We start from the raw sequence: 14,818 nt of genomic DNA, 5'->3' as shown, positions 1-14,818 counted from the left end.
GCTTTTCCTGCACCCATTCATTCACAAGACCGTTGGATTCCTTTCCTTTTTGCCTTCTTACCTTGAGGCAGGGAGGGATGAGATGAATTCTAGAGTTCTTTTTTGCCTCTGAGTCCAGGATTCCCTTGAGGCCTGGGAAGGGGAACCGATTCTCAGATGGCCTCTGTCCTGCAGCGTTTCAGCTGCAGGAGAGTGGAGGAGGGGGGCATAAGGCCCAGGAGGCTGACTTTAGGACTTGTTTTTTGTAGGGTTGGGTGTCCCTTGTGGGTTTTGTCATAGTTACAACTCAAAGAGCTTGAAAAGTGGTTCATTTTAAAACTGAGATATAATTGACATGTAACACTATATTAGTTTCAGGTGTACAGCGTAATGGTTCAGTATTTGTATATATTACAAAATGATCACCACAAGAGTCTAGTTAACATCCATCACCATACATAGTAACACATTCTTTTTCTTTTGCTCGGAACTTTTGAGATCTACTCCCTTAGCAACTTTCAAATATACAATACAGTATTATCAACTATGTCACCATGCTGTACATTACATCTCCAGGACTTATTTTATAACCGGTATTTTGTACCTTTTGCCCAGTGACTCATTTTTATTGTGCTCCTGTTGTCCTAATTCCCTAAGCTAGAATGCTTGTTCCATGGTGCTCTTCAGGCTTTTCTGGTCTCTTCATTTCCTGGGATTCACATTCCTTCCCCTGAACTCCTGCCTCCAGGACTCAGAGCAGGAAGTAGTATGAGCCCTGAGGCCCCACCCCCTCACCAGGTCCCAGCTGTGTTTGGCTGTGTTCAGGGAAAATGGGGTCGGAGCCTGCCATGCATGGGGCGCTGGTGGAGCCACGTGGTGGCCCACAGCCTGGTGACCAGCTGGGGGGAGAAGCTTTGGGCTGGGAACCTGGAGCCTCGATCTGCAGGCCCCCATGGAGCAACCTGTTGTCTTTATTCCAGGAGAACCAGAGAGGCTGGCTGAGCCCCTATCACAGATAAGGGCCAGCCAGCCAGGAGTGTCTTCCTCGTGGGACTGTGTCCCTGTGAAAGTCAGCGCATGTTGCAAATGAAAATCCTGGAGTGGGCGTTGGGTGTAGAGGCTGGGGAAGCAGCCCAGGTGTTTGCTGGTGCCTGGGGGAGAGGGGGAATGGAAGCAACTTCTAGTTTTGCCTTCTGGCCCATTCTTTCTTGTGTCCTGGTTTTTCCCAGCTTGGATGGAAAGAGGTATCCAAGAACAAACGGGCTGGCATCTGAAAATTACTCTGAGGACCTCAGGAGGAGGGCCTGTGCAGAAGGAGGGTCCTAGAGGGATCAGCCAGGGCTCCTCCCAGTGTCTTAGGACTTGGGAGACTGTAGATCAACCTAAGGCCTTTTGCTGGTGAGCATCCAGGGGCGGGGTTAAGGATAATGATGTAATTTCTTTGTTTCTGCTGCTCAACCCTGAGATAGTCTCTATCTTTGGTGCCTTTGACGGCTGCTATCCGGGGTCCCCACCCCCTCTGTCTGCAGAGCAGTGACAATTGAGACAAGGAGCTCATAGTCTGAGGCTCTTGTCACGTGCCACGGCCCTGAGCAGGTCAAGGCGACAGCTCTCAGCCCCTTTCTGGGAGCCCCGGCACTCCTGACCTGCAGTGGGACTGCTGGGCTGGAGGCTGTGCTGTTGAGGCCCAAGGCTCTTGTGTTCTATGTGGGCCGAGAGGCCTGGTGTCCTGGAGCCCCCCGGGCACGGCTGTCTATATCTCCTAACCCTTTCTTCAGCCTTTGGGGTCACCTCACGGGACACTAGCCCTTCTGCCTCCAAATGAGTTAATGAATGGATGAAACTCTCATTAGGCCCTTGGCAATGTACCCTCTCCTGGTTGGTGCCAAGAATCATGACATGACATCAGTCTCCAGGAGCCTAGGAGTCCAGGAGAGAGATGCATCCAAGCGGGTCATTACAGCCTGTGTGACGGGAACGAGGGCTGTGGTCATGAGAGTGACTGTCACTCATGTCACTTAAGTCTTCCCTAAGTTTGGAACCAGTTGAGAAGTGGATGTAGGAGTCAGGCAGAATCAGCTTTAGTGCTGAGAAGCCTGGATGAGCAAAAATCAGCTGCTTAATCGCCCCCTCAAGACTCGAACTTAGAACTTAGAAGATGTCGGTCCATGGGGCGGAACTTAGAAGATGTCAGTCCGTGGGGCGGGGCTTAGAAGATGTTGGTTCTTGGGGCGGAGCTTAGAAGATGTCGGTCCGTGGGGCGGAGCTTAGAAGATGTCGGTCCTTGGGGCGGAGCTTAGAAGATGTCGGTCCGTGGGGCGGAGCTTAGAAGATGTCTATCCGTGGGGCGGAGACTGTCACCGGAGTGACCGCCTCGCACCTGTCCAGCCTCAGTATCGGGGGAAGAGGGTGGTGGCCTCCGAGCCGCCCGATTGTCCCCCTGGGGAGTCCGTGTGGTGCCTGACAGTTTACAAAGGGCTTCATCGCCTCCTCTTCTCTCAGCAGTTCTCAGGATAATAGGAAAGGCAGACATCCTGTCCAGTTGAGGAGATGGAGGAACCGAAAAGTCAAGTATTTCTCCGAAGGTCATGTAGTTGGTGGACTAGAGCCTTCTATGCATCCTAATTCTCGGCCAGATGCTCTTCCCGCTGGTGTTTCTCCATGACGCAGCGGTGGCACCGGGGCTGGGATGACTCACGGCGCAGGGCCGTCTGGCATTGCAGGGCGTTTGCCTTGCTGGGCCCTGGAGCACTAAGTGCCAGTGGGGCTGGACTCCGCAGTCGCTGCAGGAACTAGGAAACCCCTCACATTTCCAGAAGCCCCTGACTGAGAGCCATTGCCAGACCAGGTGCCTGCCTGAGTTCAGGGTTTACTCACCAGCCCTGCTCAGTCTCACAAGGTTCACAGAGGCACCCGGGACCGAGCTTTTTATTTTCAACCCCAAGCTTCGCTTCGTATCCAGCAGTGGGGAGTGGGAAAGGAGAACCCCGTTTGTGTGTGCTGTTGCTGTGACTCATATCCATTGCTCTCCGGCAGGGCAGCCCTGGGAGGAGACAGGGTCACCCCCTGGACGCGGGCTGGCCTCCCAGCCCAGCCTGGATGGTCACGCAGTTCGGTCTGGCGCCTGGGATCCTGAAACTCCACCAGAGTGCGCATCCGGAATGGCCAGGCAGCCACCGCAGGCTCCGGGTGCCGGTTTCTGCCCGTCTGCTCGGGCTGTTTTCTTTTCCTGTCGGCAGGAAGTGCAGCTCTGACTGGACGGGTATGTCCTGTTGTTTGTGGCGCGAGGCAGGCCTTTCTCTGCTCAGCGGCAGTCCTCTCTCGGACCAGGAACCCCTGCTCCTGTCTCCCCCATCCCTCCTTCCTCAGCTCCAGCTCACTTCACACACACACACACACACACACGGGGAGGCCATTAAACATGCACCGCATACACCACACTCAAGTCCCAGTGACAGCACACATCACAAATCTCCTTCCACAGCAGCCCAAGCCCTCACCCCTCACAGCCCATTGACCCCGTACTCCAGACTTGTGTTTTAGCAGTGGGTTGGGAGGTGCTGCCATATCACAGACCCTGTCTTTACTCAAGTTTTCCCCCCTCCCCTTGAGATGGCTCCTGTTCCAGGTATTCAGGTGAAAAGGACACCCACCTCTTTCTCTCTGGCCAGCAGAATCTGCAATTAAAGTTGCATCTCAGCCAAGTACACGTGGTGCTTTGCGGTCCAGGATGGTGGCTGAGCCCTGGGTGATATGCTGGGCCTGATGAGAGGAAGGGGCTTGAGGCTGGCCTCCTAGGCTGGGCATGACCTCCCAGGACACCACCCTGGAGCCCAGTGGGCCAGCAGGTAGGGTGCCGAGACCCAGGAATCACATCTGCAGACCATTAACACAGCTGCCACGACCTCAGGGCGGGGTTTACCGAGCAGCGGTTAGGATGTGAGGCCGGCAATGCCGTGTCCTAACACCGAGAGACCGACTTCAGGAAGCCCTGCACAGAGGCGTGCACCCCTGTACACACACCCACGTGTGCACACGCATCCTCTCTCTGGATATATGAATCACTTTCTCATGGTGTCTGTTCCCATCATTTCTGTCTGTCGCTCTCTCTGCTGTGTTTCACTCTCTCACTTGCACTCACGCTCTGTGCACAGTCATCCCTGAGGCTCCCTTTTTCTATGGTTTATCCTCCCTCACGCCTCCACACTACACACAGCAGCTAACACAGCGAGATTTCTCTCCCGTGTACACACATGCTCGCGCACACACACACACCCCACCCCCCCACCCCCCAGATGGTGTGCCACAGCCCAGCCCAGATTGGCAGCCAGGCCTCTCATTCAGTCAGCACACAGACTGGCCTGACTTATCCATCCAGATCTGCATTTCTGGGCCTTTCCTTCAATTCCCGTCATCCTCACAGGGTGGCGTCTTGGCCGGGATGCTGGCCTGGGAGCTTGGGCCTTTGGGTCTCAGCCAGGTCCAGCTCATGAGAAGTCACTGAGCTGGTGAGCGGTTTCCTTTTTGCTTTAAATTATACATTTCATCTTCTAGAAGGAGGTGATAAAACAATATCCCTTTAATAAAGTGTGCTGAGACTCCTAGGGAAAGAGAGATACAGAGACATTAATAAATGATGATAGTCACAGAGCACCTTATATTTGTAGAACACTGAAACATCTTATAGCATCATCAGTATAGTCTCCTTTGGTTATAGTAACCACCTGACGAGACAGAAAGAGACTTAATAATATTGCTGTGATTTCATACTGATATTTTTTCTCCACCAATACCTGCTTTTGAGAGATTTGGGCTGTGCCTAACCCAGATGTTATGTTCAGAATCCCAGGCCTGGAGCGTGCCCCATCCGCCTTCCCTGCCATCCAGCACGTGTTATGAATGCTAAGTTAAGGCCTTTGAAGGAGAGGATACATTTCCAGCCACATCCTCCCTGCTGTCACCTTCATGTGCCCCTTAGTTTTTGTAAGACAGAAGGGAATGACTACACGTTGGCACACGGCGCTTGCTTCATTTCATTAACAAAGTTAGTGGAGAGCAGGAAAAAAGACAACTCACGGAGTTCTCCATTCGGCCTCTCAATTTACATTTTTTTCCTGGTGGATTGGGCCCCGCATGCTGTCCATGTGTATGAAACGGGATCAGCGGGGGAGAAGAAAGCCCACATCTTTTCCCAGTCTCGGTGTCATTACTGTGTCTCTCTCAATGTTCCAAAATATAATGGGATTTGTTCAGCTGATTTATCCTGCGTGCAGGCAACATTATCCAGACCCACACTTGGGCCTGAGGAGCAAAGAGGGGAAGATGCACAGCAGCGAGAGTGGGGCTAATAAAATTTATTCCCGCTAACAAGGGAATGACCTACCCCATAATTCAGCCTGGCAATCGGGACCACTGCTTCCCGGTGCCCGCTAGAAAACACACAGACTTAATCATTGTGGTGTGCCCTGCTCCAATTACAGTCCTGGTGGCAGCTGAGCTTGTCTGCAGTAGACAGGGAGAGAAGCAAGAACGTGGGATTGATGGGCTGGGTGGAATTTCTTTGCCCTTGACAGGCAGCCACTGGGGACCTCTGGAGCTTAAGGTACAAAAGGAAAGGGACAGCACCCGGGTGGGTTTTGCTTGGAACCATTCCAAGGCCTTCCCTGGTCTTTTCCAGGGGCCCAGCTTTGGCTTCTGGACTAGTCCCATCACGGAGGTCACCTGCAGAACTGGGCTAGTGGATTTTCATTCCTGCTTCTTTTGCTTGGCCTGCCTGTATCTCCAGTCATGGTGTCATGGCCCTCTCTCCTTACCAGAGGGAGGAACGCAGGGCTCTCAGCAGCTGAGCGAATGAGGAGCGGGTCAGGGGTTCAATCCCTGGGATCCTGACTTGGAGCTGCTCTTGGCCCGCTATGCTCAGCATCTCCTAGGAGCGGTGCATTGCTACGGCTCGCTACTGGTTACACTCTGGACTGCAGAGAGGGTGCTGGGCTTCATGCCCTTCTCTTGGGAAAACAGCTCAAATTAGTGGCATTAGTTTCCTATTAGAAGGATAGCTTGTTATTATGATGAGTGAGTGACCATGTAGATGACCTGTATTTTGGTACCCACCCTTTTGAGTTGCTTAGAAACAGGGCACATGGCTCTTGGGAATCTTGGTGCAATTTGTCGGGTTCTTTCTCCAGCCCCAAGACACTTTTCATGAAGCCCCTTCAATAACATGTTGGGTCTAACTAGGTTACTGTGGCTGTGGTTTGCTGGCTTCCCCTCTCTGTCTCTGCACATTCATTCCCCCTACAATCTCATTGAAAAAGACACAATAAAGAACCGTTCTGAGATAATGCATTAGTAATTAAGTGGAGGAGGCCTCCTTTCCGCTCCTTTCCTGATGTCTGGGCTCACAGCCGAGGTGTAGGACCGACCTTCACCTCTATCGGGGCTTCTCCAGCTTTGAAGAGAGTTCGACCACCTGGGGTCAGCACGGGCCATGGGCAGAGCTTCGGGGAGGGTTAGAAATCATAAAAGCGAGAGGAAAGTTAATGCAGAACAGTAAAGCAGTCAGAGGGTGGTATCATCCAAGTTTTTGGATCTCTTTCTCTGTTACAGAAACGAGCACTCAGGCACGTGGGACTCTTTTATGGAGTAACAGGCTTTCTGACAAGAGTAACCTTAAGCCAACCAGGGCCTCCCCATGGGGTTCCTACCTCCCCGAGGGCTCTCTCTGCTTCCCTCCTGCCCTGCCGTCAGAGGGCACACAGAGTCATACACAGTGGGCATCAGACCCTGGTGCGTTGATGAACACCTTGGGGTCAGCGGTTCTATTTGAGATCTGGCCCCAATAAGTGGGAGATCATTATCTTCCTGTACTGCAGAGATTTACAGCTGGGGTCTGTATGTAGACATGAGCTACTACACTTACCTGATCAATATCTCTCTTTATAAAGAAATCCCACATGCGTAATTCACTGATTCCCCACTTCCAGCGGAGGTCTCATCTGGTCGGCTCCCGGGGTGTGTGTGTGTGTGTGTGTGTGTGTGTGTGTGTGTGTGTGTGTGTATGAGTGTGTGTGAGTGTAATTAATTAGTGGGAAGATGTTTGAGACTGCTGAGCATGAATCTAAGTACTGCTGAGCATGAATCTAAAGACATTTTCTTTTCCACATCAGCAGGCACCTCATGGGCTTCCACCTTCTTTTTCTCCTAACTTGTATTTCTTTTCTAAACTTCAGCTCTCACTTGCCTTTGGGATAGGTCAGCCCAGGAAAGGAGGAAGCCCACTCTGATGACTAGCCAAGGGCCTCGTCGGGATGGGAGAGGTAGTTCCTCCCAGAGATCACAGAAGGGTGGAGGGCTCATCCTGGACAGCAGAAAAGGAAGCGAGCACTGTCCCAGAGCAGCCTCTCATCCTGACAGTAGGTTCCCTGATCCTGGAATCGGTTCCTTTGGGGCCACCCTCTAGCACCCTGGAGGAAGCCTCCATGTAATGCCAGTTTTTCCCTCTAGTCTGGGAATTTGGGGTTCTGTTAACTATCTTCTCAGTAACTTGATAGGTCATGAGGGGTCATTTCACTCTCTAAGCCTCAATTTTTCTCTTCTGTAAAATGGGGCTGTTGAATTCTAAGATCTTGAGTCATTTTCCTCTGAAATAGCACAATGTGTGAAAGCTTGGCCATGCACTGTCCTGGACAGAGAACCCAGAATTGAGCCCCAGTGTCACTTCTTCCTCGAAACCCTGCTGCTCCCCCCGGCAGTTGTGGCCCTGCCCTCTGTCCCCACAGCTCCAGGTGCATAACTGAAGCTGGGCATACGTGGCCTCGTCTAGTCATGGACCCGGTCTGTCACCCCCACTGAGAAAGGGGCAGAAACAGAGATGTTTTCATCTTTATACTGTTGGGTCCTCACCTGGTGCTTGGTACCTAGTAGGTCCTTCTAAACATCCTTAAGCAAAATAATAAATGAAGAACAGTAAATAGCGTTGTCTTCATTTAGTGCTTCAGTTTCCCCTAATGGAAACAGGGAGCTCCAGTAGCCTAAGAGACCAAAAGTTTGATGGAAAAAGGCCCAACTGAAGGCCCCACAGTGGGTGAGCTTGGAAGGTCTCTGATGCCTTCTCCCCCACAATGGTCTGGCCTCCCAGCTTTGGGGGTGGGCGCAGGGATGCTCAGGACTCCTCTGCATGAGGCTGGATGCTACTTTTGCCTTCAGGGAGGGCTGGAGAGCCGGCTTGCTCCCAGATGGAAGGACTCCTCTTCAGGAGCTGCCCATGAGCAATGGGAGGACCAGGTCTGACTTTGTATTTCCATCCTGGGCTCAGAGACTGCAGCTGCCGGCCCAGAGCAGTCGGCGGCTGCGTCCCCAGTTGGAGGAGGCGGCTGCATTTGTCCATCCCTGCAGGCTCATCTGGTTGGCCTCCTATGGATCAGTTTGGGATATTTGCCAACAGTGGATGCCAGGGGTGAGAGGGGCAGCCTATGGCTATGGAAGAGACCGGGTCCCAGAGCTGAGCTAATTGGCCCACAGGGGGATGGACCTGGTGACCTTTACCTCATTAGCACTGCTTTTGGACCATTGAGCTCTGGCCTAGTTCTGATCTTTCCATAGTAAGGACTCAATGTGGGGTTTCTGCAAAGGTGGGGCAACGAAGGGCGGGGCTGAAACAGCTCCACCTGGCAAGGCGGGTGCATCAGGAACCAGGCTGGGGGCCACGCTAGACCGGAGGAGGAGTGATTTCAGAATCAGGTTCCTGCCGCACCTCATCACCCAAGGCCTTCAGGATGGACTGGCACAGGTGTCAGATTGATGGTGGGGCGCAGGGTCGGAGGGTGATGCCCCCATCGTCTCCCAGGTCTGCCCCCTCCTTCAGCCCTTCTCAGAGGGTCTCCACAGAGACCACCAGACACTGCGGGGGCCCTCGGGTGGCTGCTTTGCAGCTCTGCCCTGGAGCCTGGGGAGACTGCGGAGGAAGGATGCTGGCAGCATTTAAAATCCCCTTTCCGTGGAGATGATAGAGCTTTTCAGAGCGCCAGTCTCTCTGCAGAGTGGGAGCAATTTCCCTGTAATTGGTAAAGTAACCGTAACTGCTCTGTCATTTGAATGTAGCGACACGTAATTGCATGGTAACCTTTGCCGCCGTGCGCGAGGGAAGCACGGTGAGCTGTGAGATTGTAATCCGGAGTGTCAGCTCCGGCTCCCCACACCACCTCCACCACGGCTGCTCGGCTCGGGGGGCTGCCGTGGGCCCCTCCCTCCAGGTCCAGTGGGTCCTGCTCCAGTGGTCACGCTTGTCACGTGCCATTCTCTCCTGGGCCGGTCTATGGCACCCCCAGCAAGGAAGGGACGCCTGTGGTGATCTAGGAGGGTGCTTCTTACTAAAGCGCTGGGAAGGGGTTAAGATACAGATCTCTGAGCCCCACATCCAGAGTTTCTGATCCAGTAGATCTGGGGCGGGGCCGGAGAATTTGCATTTCTGATGAGTAGCGCAACTCTTCTGGATCTTAGACTATTTCTCTGCTCCTTCATTCAGCCTAATTGGCCTGATAGATCTTTAGGAAGTACCACCTTTGCTGTTTCATCTTGATAACATTAGCCCCTTTAATCTTGATCACACCTCTACAAGGTGGATATCATGAATTTCCCCAAAGACGCTAAGACTCACAAAAGTTATCTGAATTGTCTAAGGATGACCAACAGTAATAAGAGCTAACACTCTCTTAGCACTTACTAAGTGCCAGACATTGTTCTACATGTATTAGTCATTTGATCCTCACCACAGCACTGGGAAGTATATGCTATTATTATTATCCCTATACTACCCATGATAAACTGGGGCACAGAGAAGTTAAATAACTTGCCCAAGGTCACACAGCATTAAATGGTGGAGCTGGGATTCAAACCTAGGCATTCTGACTCTAGTTCCACAGTGCTAGCCACTGTGAGACTCAAGCCTTTATTTAGTCATCCATCCATCCATCCATCCATCTATCCATCCATCCATCCATCCATCATCCATTTAACATATATGTCTTAACCTACTGTGAACGAGGAACCAAGCTAAGGATACAAACATGGGTAAAACATGGTCTCATCCTTGAGCTCATGGTCCCTGGAATCCAGTGGATCACCAATCTTAATTTATAAGCCAGGTGCCCCATGAGGACATTTATGGAAAGCAGATTTGGTATCTTCCTGATGGGGCGGGGCAGAAGGGACCCCAGAGGGTGTGGCCCTGTCTAAGGCTTTGAGGTCTATTCACAGGGTTGCCTACCACATATATTCCCATGCAGCAGACCCTAACTTCTTTCCTTGGTAAGAATGAAGCTGCTGACTAAGAGTAAGCACTGTAGCCGTGGCGATAGCTCATCCGTGGGTGTTTGTGGAATGGCAGGGGAGAGGTGCAATCCGGGCCTGCAGGCCTGCTGGGCTCCTGCTTACAGCGGAGTCCAGTCCCTTCCTGACACCTCTGGCTGCCGCTCTAATCTTGCCGTTAAGGGGCCCAGGGGAGGGCTCGGCCAGGGCCAGAGCAGAGGCTCTCCTCCCCCGTTGCCCAGGGTGCTCAGGGACCTGCACCAACCCTTACCCGTGGAAGGCTTTCGCCAATTAGCCTTCCCTTCCAGGGGCCCGGCATCTGCTCCCTGCACCCCAGCCCCCGAGGTCTGCGGGCTCTGCGGGACTCTCCCTCTTCTCTCCTCTCCTCCCAGTGCTGTAATTACTCTGTGGCTTCAGCTCACACTTGGCGGGTGGTGTCCTTAGAGAGCTGTGCTCTGGCCGGGGGCGTGCAAGGGCCGCTCCCTGCCTCCATCCTACTTCTGTTCTGGGCAGGATTTCCATTAAAAAAAATTAACATGAAATCCCACCTTACCTTAATGAAGGGCTCTCCAGTTTAGCCGCTGTCTTCACACCTGGTATCTCACCTAGGCCTTGGGACGGGCCCGTCTTGCTATTTTACCGTCAAGGAAGGTGAGGCCCAGAGGACGGGAGCAGCTTGTGCCAAGATGTGCGGCTGGGAAGCAGCTCAGCTGCCCGTGAACGCGAGACCTGTGCTTTCCCCCGACTTTGATGTTAAAACTCCCTCCCCTATCACCCCCGCTTTGAGGAAACAAAGAGTAAGCCCTTTCCCACCCCATGCCATAGCCAGGGGACCTCAGCATCCATGCAGACCCGGGCTGCTCCTGGTCAAAGGCGTCCATCACCCCTTCATCACCTGGGGCCCCGCTCAGAGGGAGAAATCGAGGCACGGGTGAGCCTGGGTGAGAAGCCATCGTCCCTGGAATCTCGGCACCACGGTAGGAGCCCCAGTTGTCCCCTTTGCCCCATCTGAGCCTGATGACAATACCACGAGGTAGGCAATGTGGGAATGTACCTGTCAGGTACAGGTGAGGAGCCCGAGACCTGCCTCCTGATGGGGCCTCGCAGGGAGCTGTCATGAGCTGAAACCAGCAGAGTCCTAGCTGCCAGGCCACCAGGCTGAGCTCTCCTCACTTCCTTCCGATGAAAACATTCCTTACTTGGCCCCTTGGCATGCAAGATGCCGCAGTGGCAGAGACTTGCAAGTCCCTGACTTTCTGCCTCTGAGCAAGCAGGGATTTAATGTGGCAACTGGCTGAATGCACACTCTCTTTTTGTACGTGGTTGGTTTTTATCTCGTGTTCTGCCCAGCGAAGAAGAATGGTATTTGGAAACTGACCACTCAGAAATGTAGTTTTGGGGGGCTGAGCGGCCTGAGCCTTGTCAGGTCAATGAGGCGTGTATTTGTGCCAGGGACGGTGGGAAGCGTGGACGGCCTCGCTCCCTGCCTCAGTATCCCCTTGTGCGGAGCAGACAATCATTCGGTCTCACCTACTTGGAAAATGGGTTGTAATGGGTGAGGTCCTTTTGCTAATGGCAGAAGTCCCAGCAGCACAGTTCAGGGCCCAGAAAGTCCAAGGTGAGGACTCCTTCTGAACCAGAGGCAGGAACATGCAAGGCCATGAAGATTCCTAAGCTGTCCTCTGAAGGCTTGGCAGGTCACGGCAGTTACGTCCAGCAGGGAGAAAACACTGTCTGCCCTTTACCTGGATTTTTCCTTCCTCTCTTCTGTCCATCTCTTTCTCTCTCCACTCTGTCTCCCCCCACCCCCATTTCCTCATTTTAGGAAAGAACCATAAAGATCAGACTAGACCTTGAAAGCTTCCTCCCACCTTTGACTCCTATAGTTGTTTTTGAAGGGGTGGGGTGCATTTGGTCCGGGCTGTTGGGCCAGACCCTGCAATAGAGGCCAGAGGCAGTGCCAGCCGTGGCGCAGTCGTCTGCTCTGCACGTGGCCTGCCGAGCCCGCCCATGCTCTCTCCCTCCCTGCCCTGGCTGCTCCCACCACGATAAGAGGGAGGGGATAAGAGGGAGGGTGTCGGTGCTCAGCACACTGTCTTCCCTGAGATGAACAGCACCGCTAGGAGAGAGCTGAGGGAACCCCCGCATCCCTGGAAAGCACAGAGTTGGCCGTTTGCACGCAGCTCCACTGGCAAGAGCCTGCCTGCTGGTTCTCCAGATGCCTCTTCCTTTGGCTGGATTGAAGCCTTTAAAAAATGACACCTTGTATTTTATTTCACTCCTTTCTCTGCGAAGTCCTAAGACGTTTACAGGCATGAGCTCTATAGGCTTTATGGAAGCTCATCAAAAAGCAGAGGTTGTTTCCTTCATCTTTATAGAGTGGGAAATAAAAGCACAGGGAGATGGAATGAGTCTTCTAAGAGCACACAGTTCTTCTGAGAAAAAAGGGGAAATCCAGTGCAGGATCCTAGCACCTCGGGGAGATCTGTTCCAAACCAAAGCTGCTCAGTGGAGGGCACTGGAGGCCCCTCACCAGCCATTGTCAAGGTCTTCTACACTCCCCAGTAGGACTCCCTAGCTGTGACCTACACTCCCCAGTAGGACTCCCTAGCTGTGACCCTCTGGTCCCTAGCTGTGACCCTCGGGAGCCTGGAATGAAACAGGGAGAATTTCAGCTAAAACACTGGGGGTGGGGTGGGGCAGGGAAATGGGCCAAAGGCTTTTCTTGTTGCTTCCCTGACTCCTGAAATTGTCCCAGAGTCAGAAGCAAGAGTTGGGTCAGTGTGTCCCACAGGGTACCTGGGAAAATATTCTCTTTAAGGGATGCTAAGAGGTGTTCCGGTCAAAAAAGTGGTTTAGGGAATAAAATGCTGAGAGAATTTTAAACATATTTCTTCCTAAAAAGACTTTACAGACCCTTCTTGTAACAATTAGGAATGTCTTACATGGTGTTAGAATGCACTGCGTTTCAGTACGTTTCCCAAAATTATTTACCCAAGGAGCCCGTTTATGGTAGAATATCCTGTGGGACTGGGGTTCCATGGAAGACACTTTGGGAAATGCTGGTGAAGGTATGACAAGGTCAGGCTGCCTGCCCTTCTTCGCAGTGTTCTAAAAGAAGCAGAGAGCCTGAAATGGGACACAGTGAGGCACCTGTGGCCTGCTGAGTTCATCCAAAAACCTTCCACTCCTCCCATTCCTCCTTTCCCCAGCCGATTGTCTGTACATGTCTCTGCCATGGTGTTGTCGCACATACGTTAACATTTCTAGTTATCTGTTCCACACATTCGAGTCCTCGTCTGTGTGTCTGCTCAACAGTAAGTGTGTAGATGTGGAGACCTCGCCCCTCTCACTCCCCAGCAAGGCTGTCTGGAGCCCATGCTCATGGGTGCTGGCCCAGTGCTTTCCCAAGGGATGGTGACGATGGACCATCTAAACTACCAAGATGGTGCCTGGAGGGGTTGGAGGAGGGGCAGAGAGGCCACGGCGTATAGTGTAAAGAGACTCCAGGGATCTGTGACTTTTTGCATGGTCCTGCAACCTACTTAGATGACTGTTGACAGGTTACCTAGTTTCTCTGGAGCTGAGTTTTTCATGTAATAAAGGAGGGATTTACAACAGATGATCCATCTGTAAGGATTCTTCTAGCTCCAGAGTTCTCTGACTCAGTACCTCCACCCATTGCCCTGGTGCTCGCTCTAATTTTTCTCCTTCTTCATTTTCAGCTCTTAACCATTGATGACAACTTCTGTGGCCTGGATATGAACGCCCCCCTGGGTGTGTCTGAGATGGTGCGTGGCATCCCCGTCTTCACGGAGGACAAGGACCGCATGACTTCTGTCATCGCATACGTCTACAAGAATCATTCTCTGGCCTTCGTGGGCACCAAAAGTGGCAAGCTGAAGAAGGTAGGACAAGGTGTAGTCATTTTGGTTCTTGTGGAGACAGCCTGTCCCCCCCAGGATGGATGTTCTCTTGCATTCTTTTACTACCTTGGACCTGGTTGGCAATGATACAGGTTTGAGCTAAGGAGCTGTGTTGCTGTTGAGGTCATCAGTGATACTCTTGTCCTTTCTCTGCCTTCACGTGCAGGGTTGTTGTGGGACTCGCAGTGGGTGAGTGTGAGGATCCATCTCTTCCGTTGGGCTGGTGTGCTCCCGAGAGGTGTGCATCTCCAGGTTGCTAGGCCATTCTAAATATGGTGTATTCTGTCCAACTTGGGCTTATGCCCCAAGGCAGTAGCTTTATGAGGCCTGGGTGGTTGCGGAGGATGGACAGGGGCAAGGGATATGCCTGTTCCTCCCGCTTCAGCCCTTCTGGCTGGTGCATCCATCTGGACTCCATTCAGGGAAACCGACGGAGGAAAGTGTAGTACCTGCTGGAGTTGCTGTTAGGGCTAAGAGCCAAGTCGTGGGACGGGGAAACCCTGCATGTTTTGGGGGCACAGAAATGCCCTAGGGGGAGTCGAACCGTGTGATCTGGGGACGTGAGTTTTCCTCCTCGTTCTCCAGAAGCTTGCTGGCTTCAGGGGCAC

At 52.7% G+C, this 14,818-nt stretch overlaps 1 protein-coding gene across 3 annotated transcripts in view; it reads left to right on the top strand.

The window, feature by feature from the left end:
- PLXNA4 (plexin A4) overlaps positions 1-14,818 on the top strand; it is a 447,622-nt gene that overhangs the window by 68,299 nt on the left and 364,505 nt on the right. For all 3 annotated transcript variants that reach the window (XM_061198737.1, XM_061198736.1, XM_061198735.1), the window contains one exon: positions 14,010-14,192. In XM_061198737.1, coding sequence (XP_061054720.1) covers positions 14,010-14,192 — 183 coding nt within the window. The remainder of the gene's footprint in view (positions 1-14,009; positions 14,193-14,818) is intronic.

The sequence above is a fragment of the Eubalaena glacialis genome, chromosome 8 (genome assembly GCF_028564815.1).
Source record: "Eubalaena glacialis isolate mEubGla1 chromosome 8, mEubGla1.1.hap2.+ XY, whole genome shotgun sequence".
Lineage (NCBI taxonomy): Eukaryota > Metazoa > Chordata > Mammalia > Artiodactyla > Balaenidae > Eubalaena > Eubalaena glacialis.
This window is presented reverse-complemented; position numbering and strand designations above follow the sequence as displayed.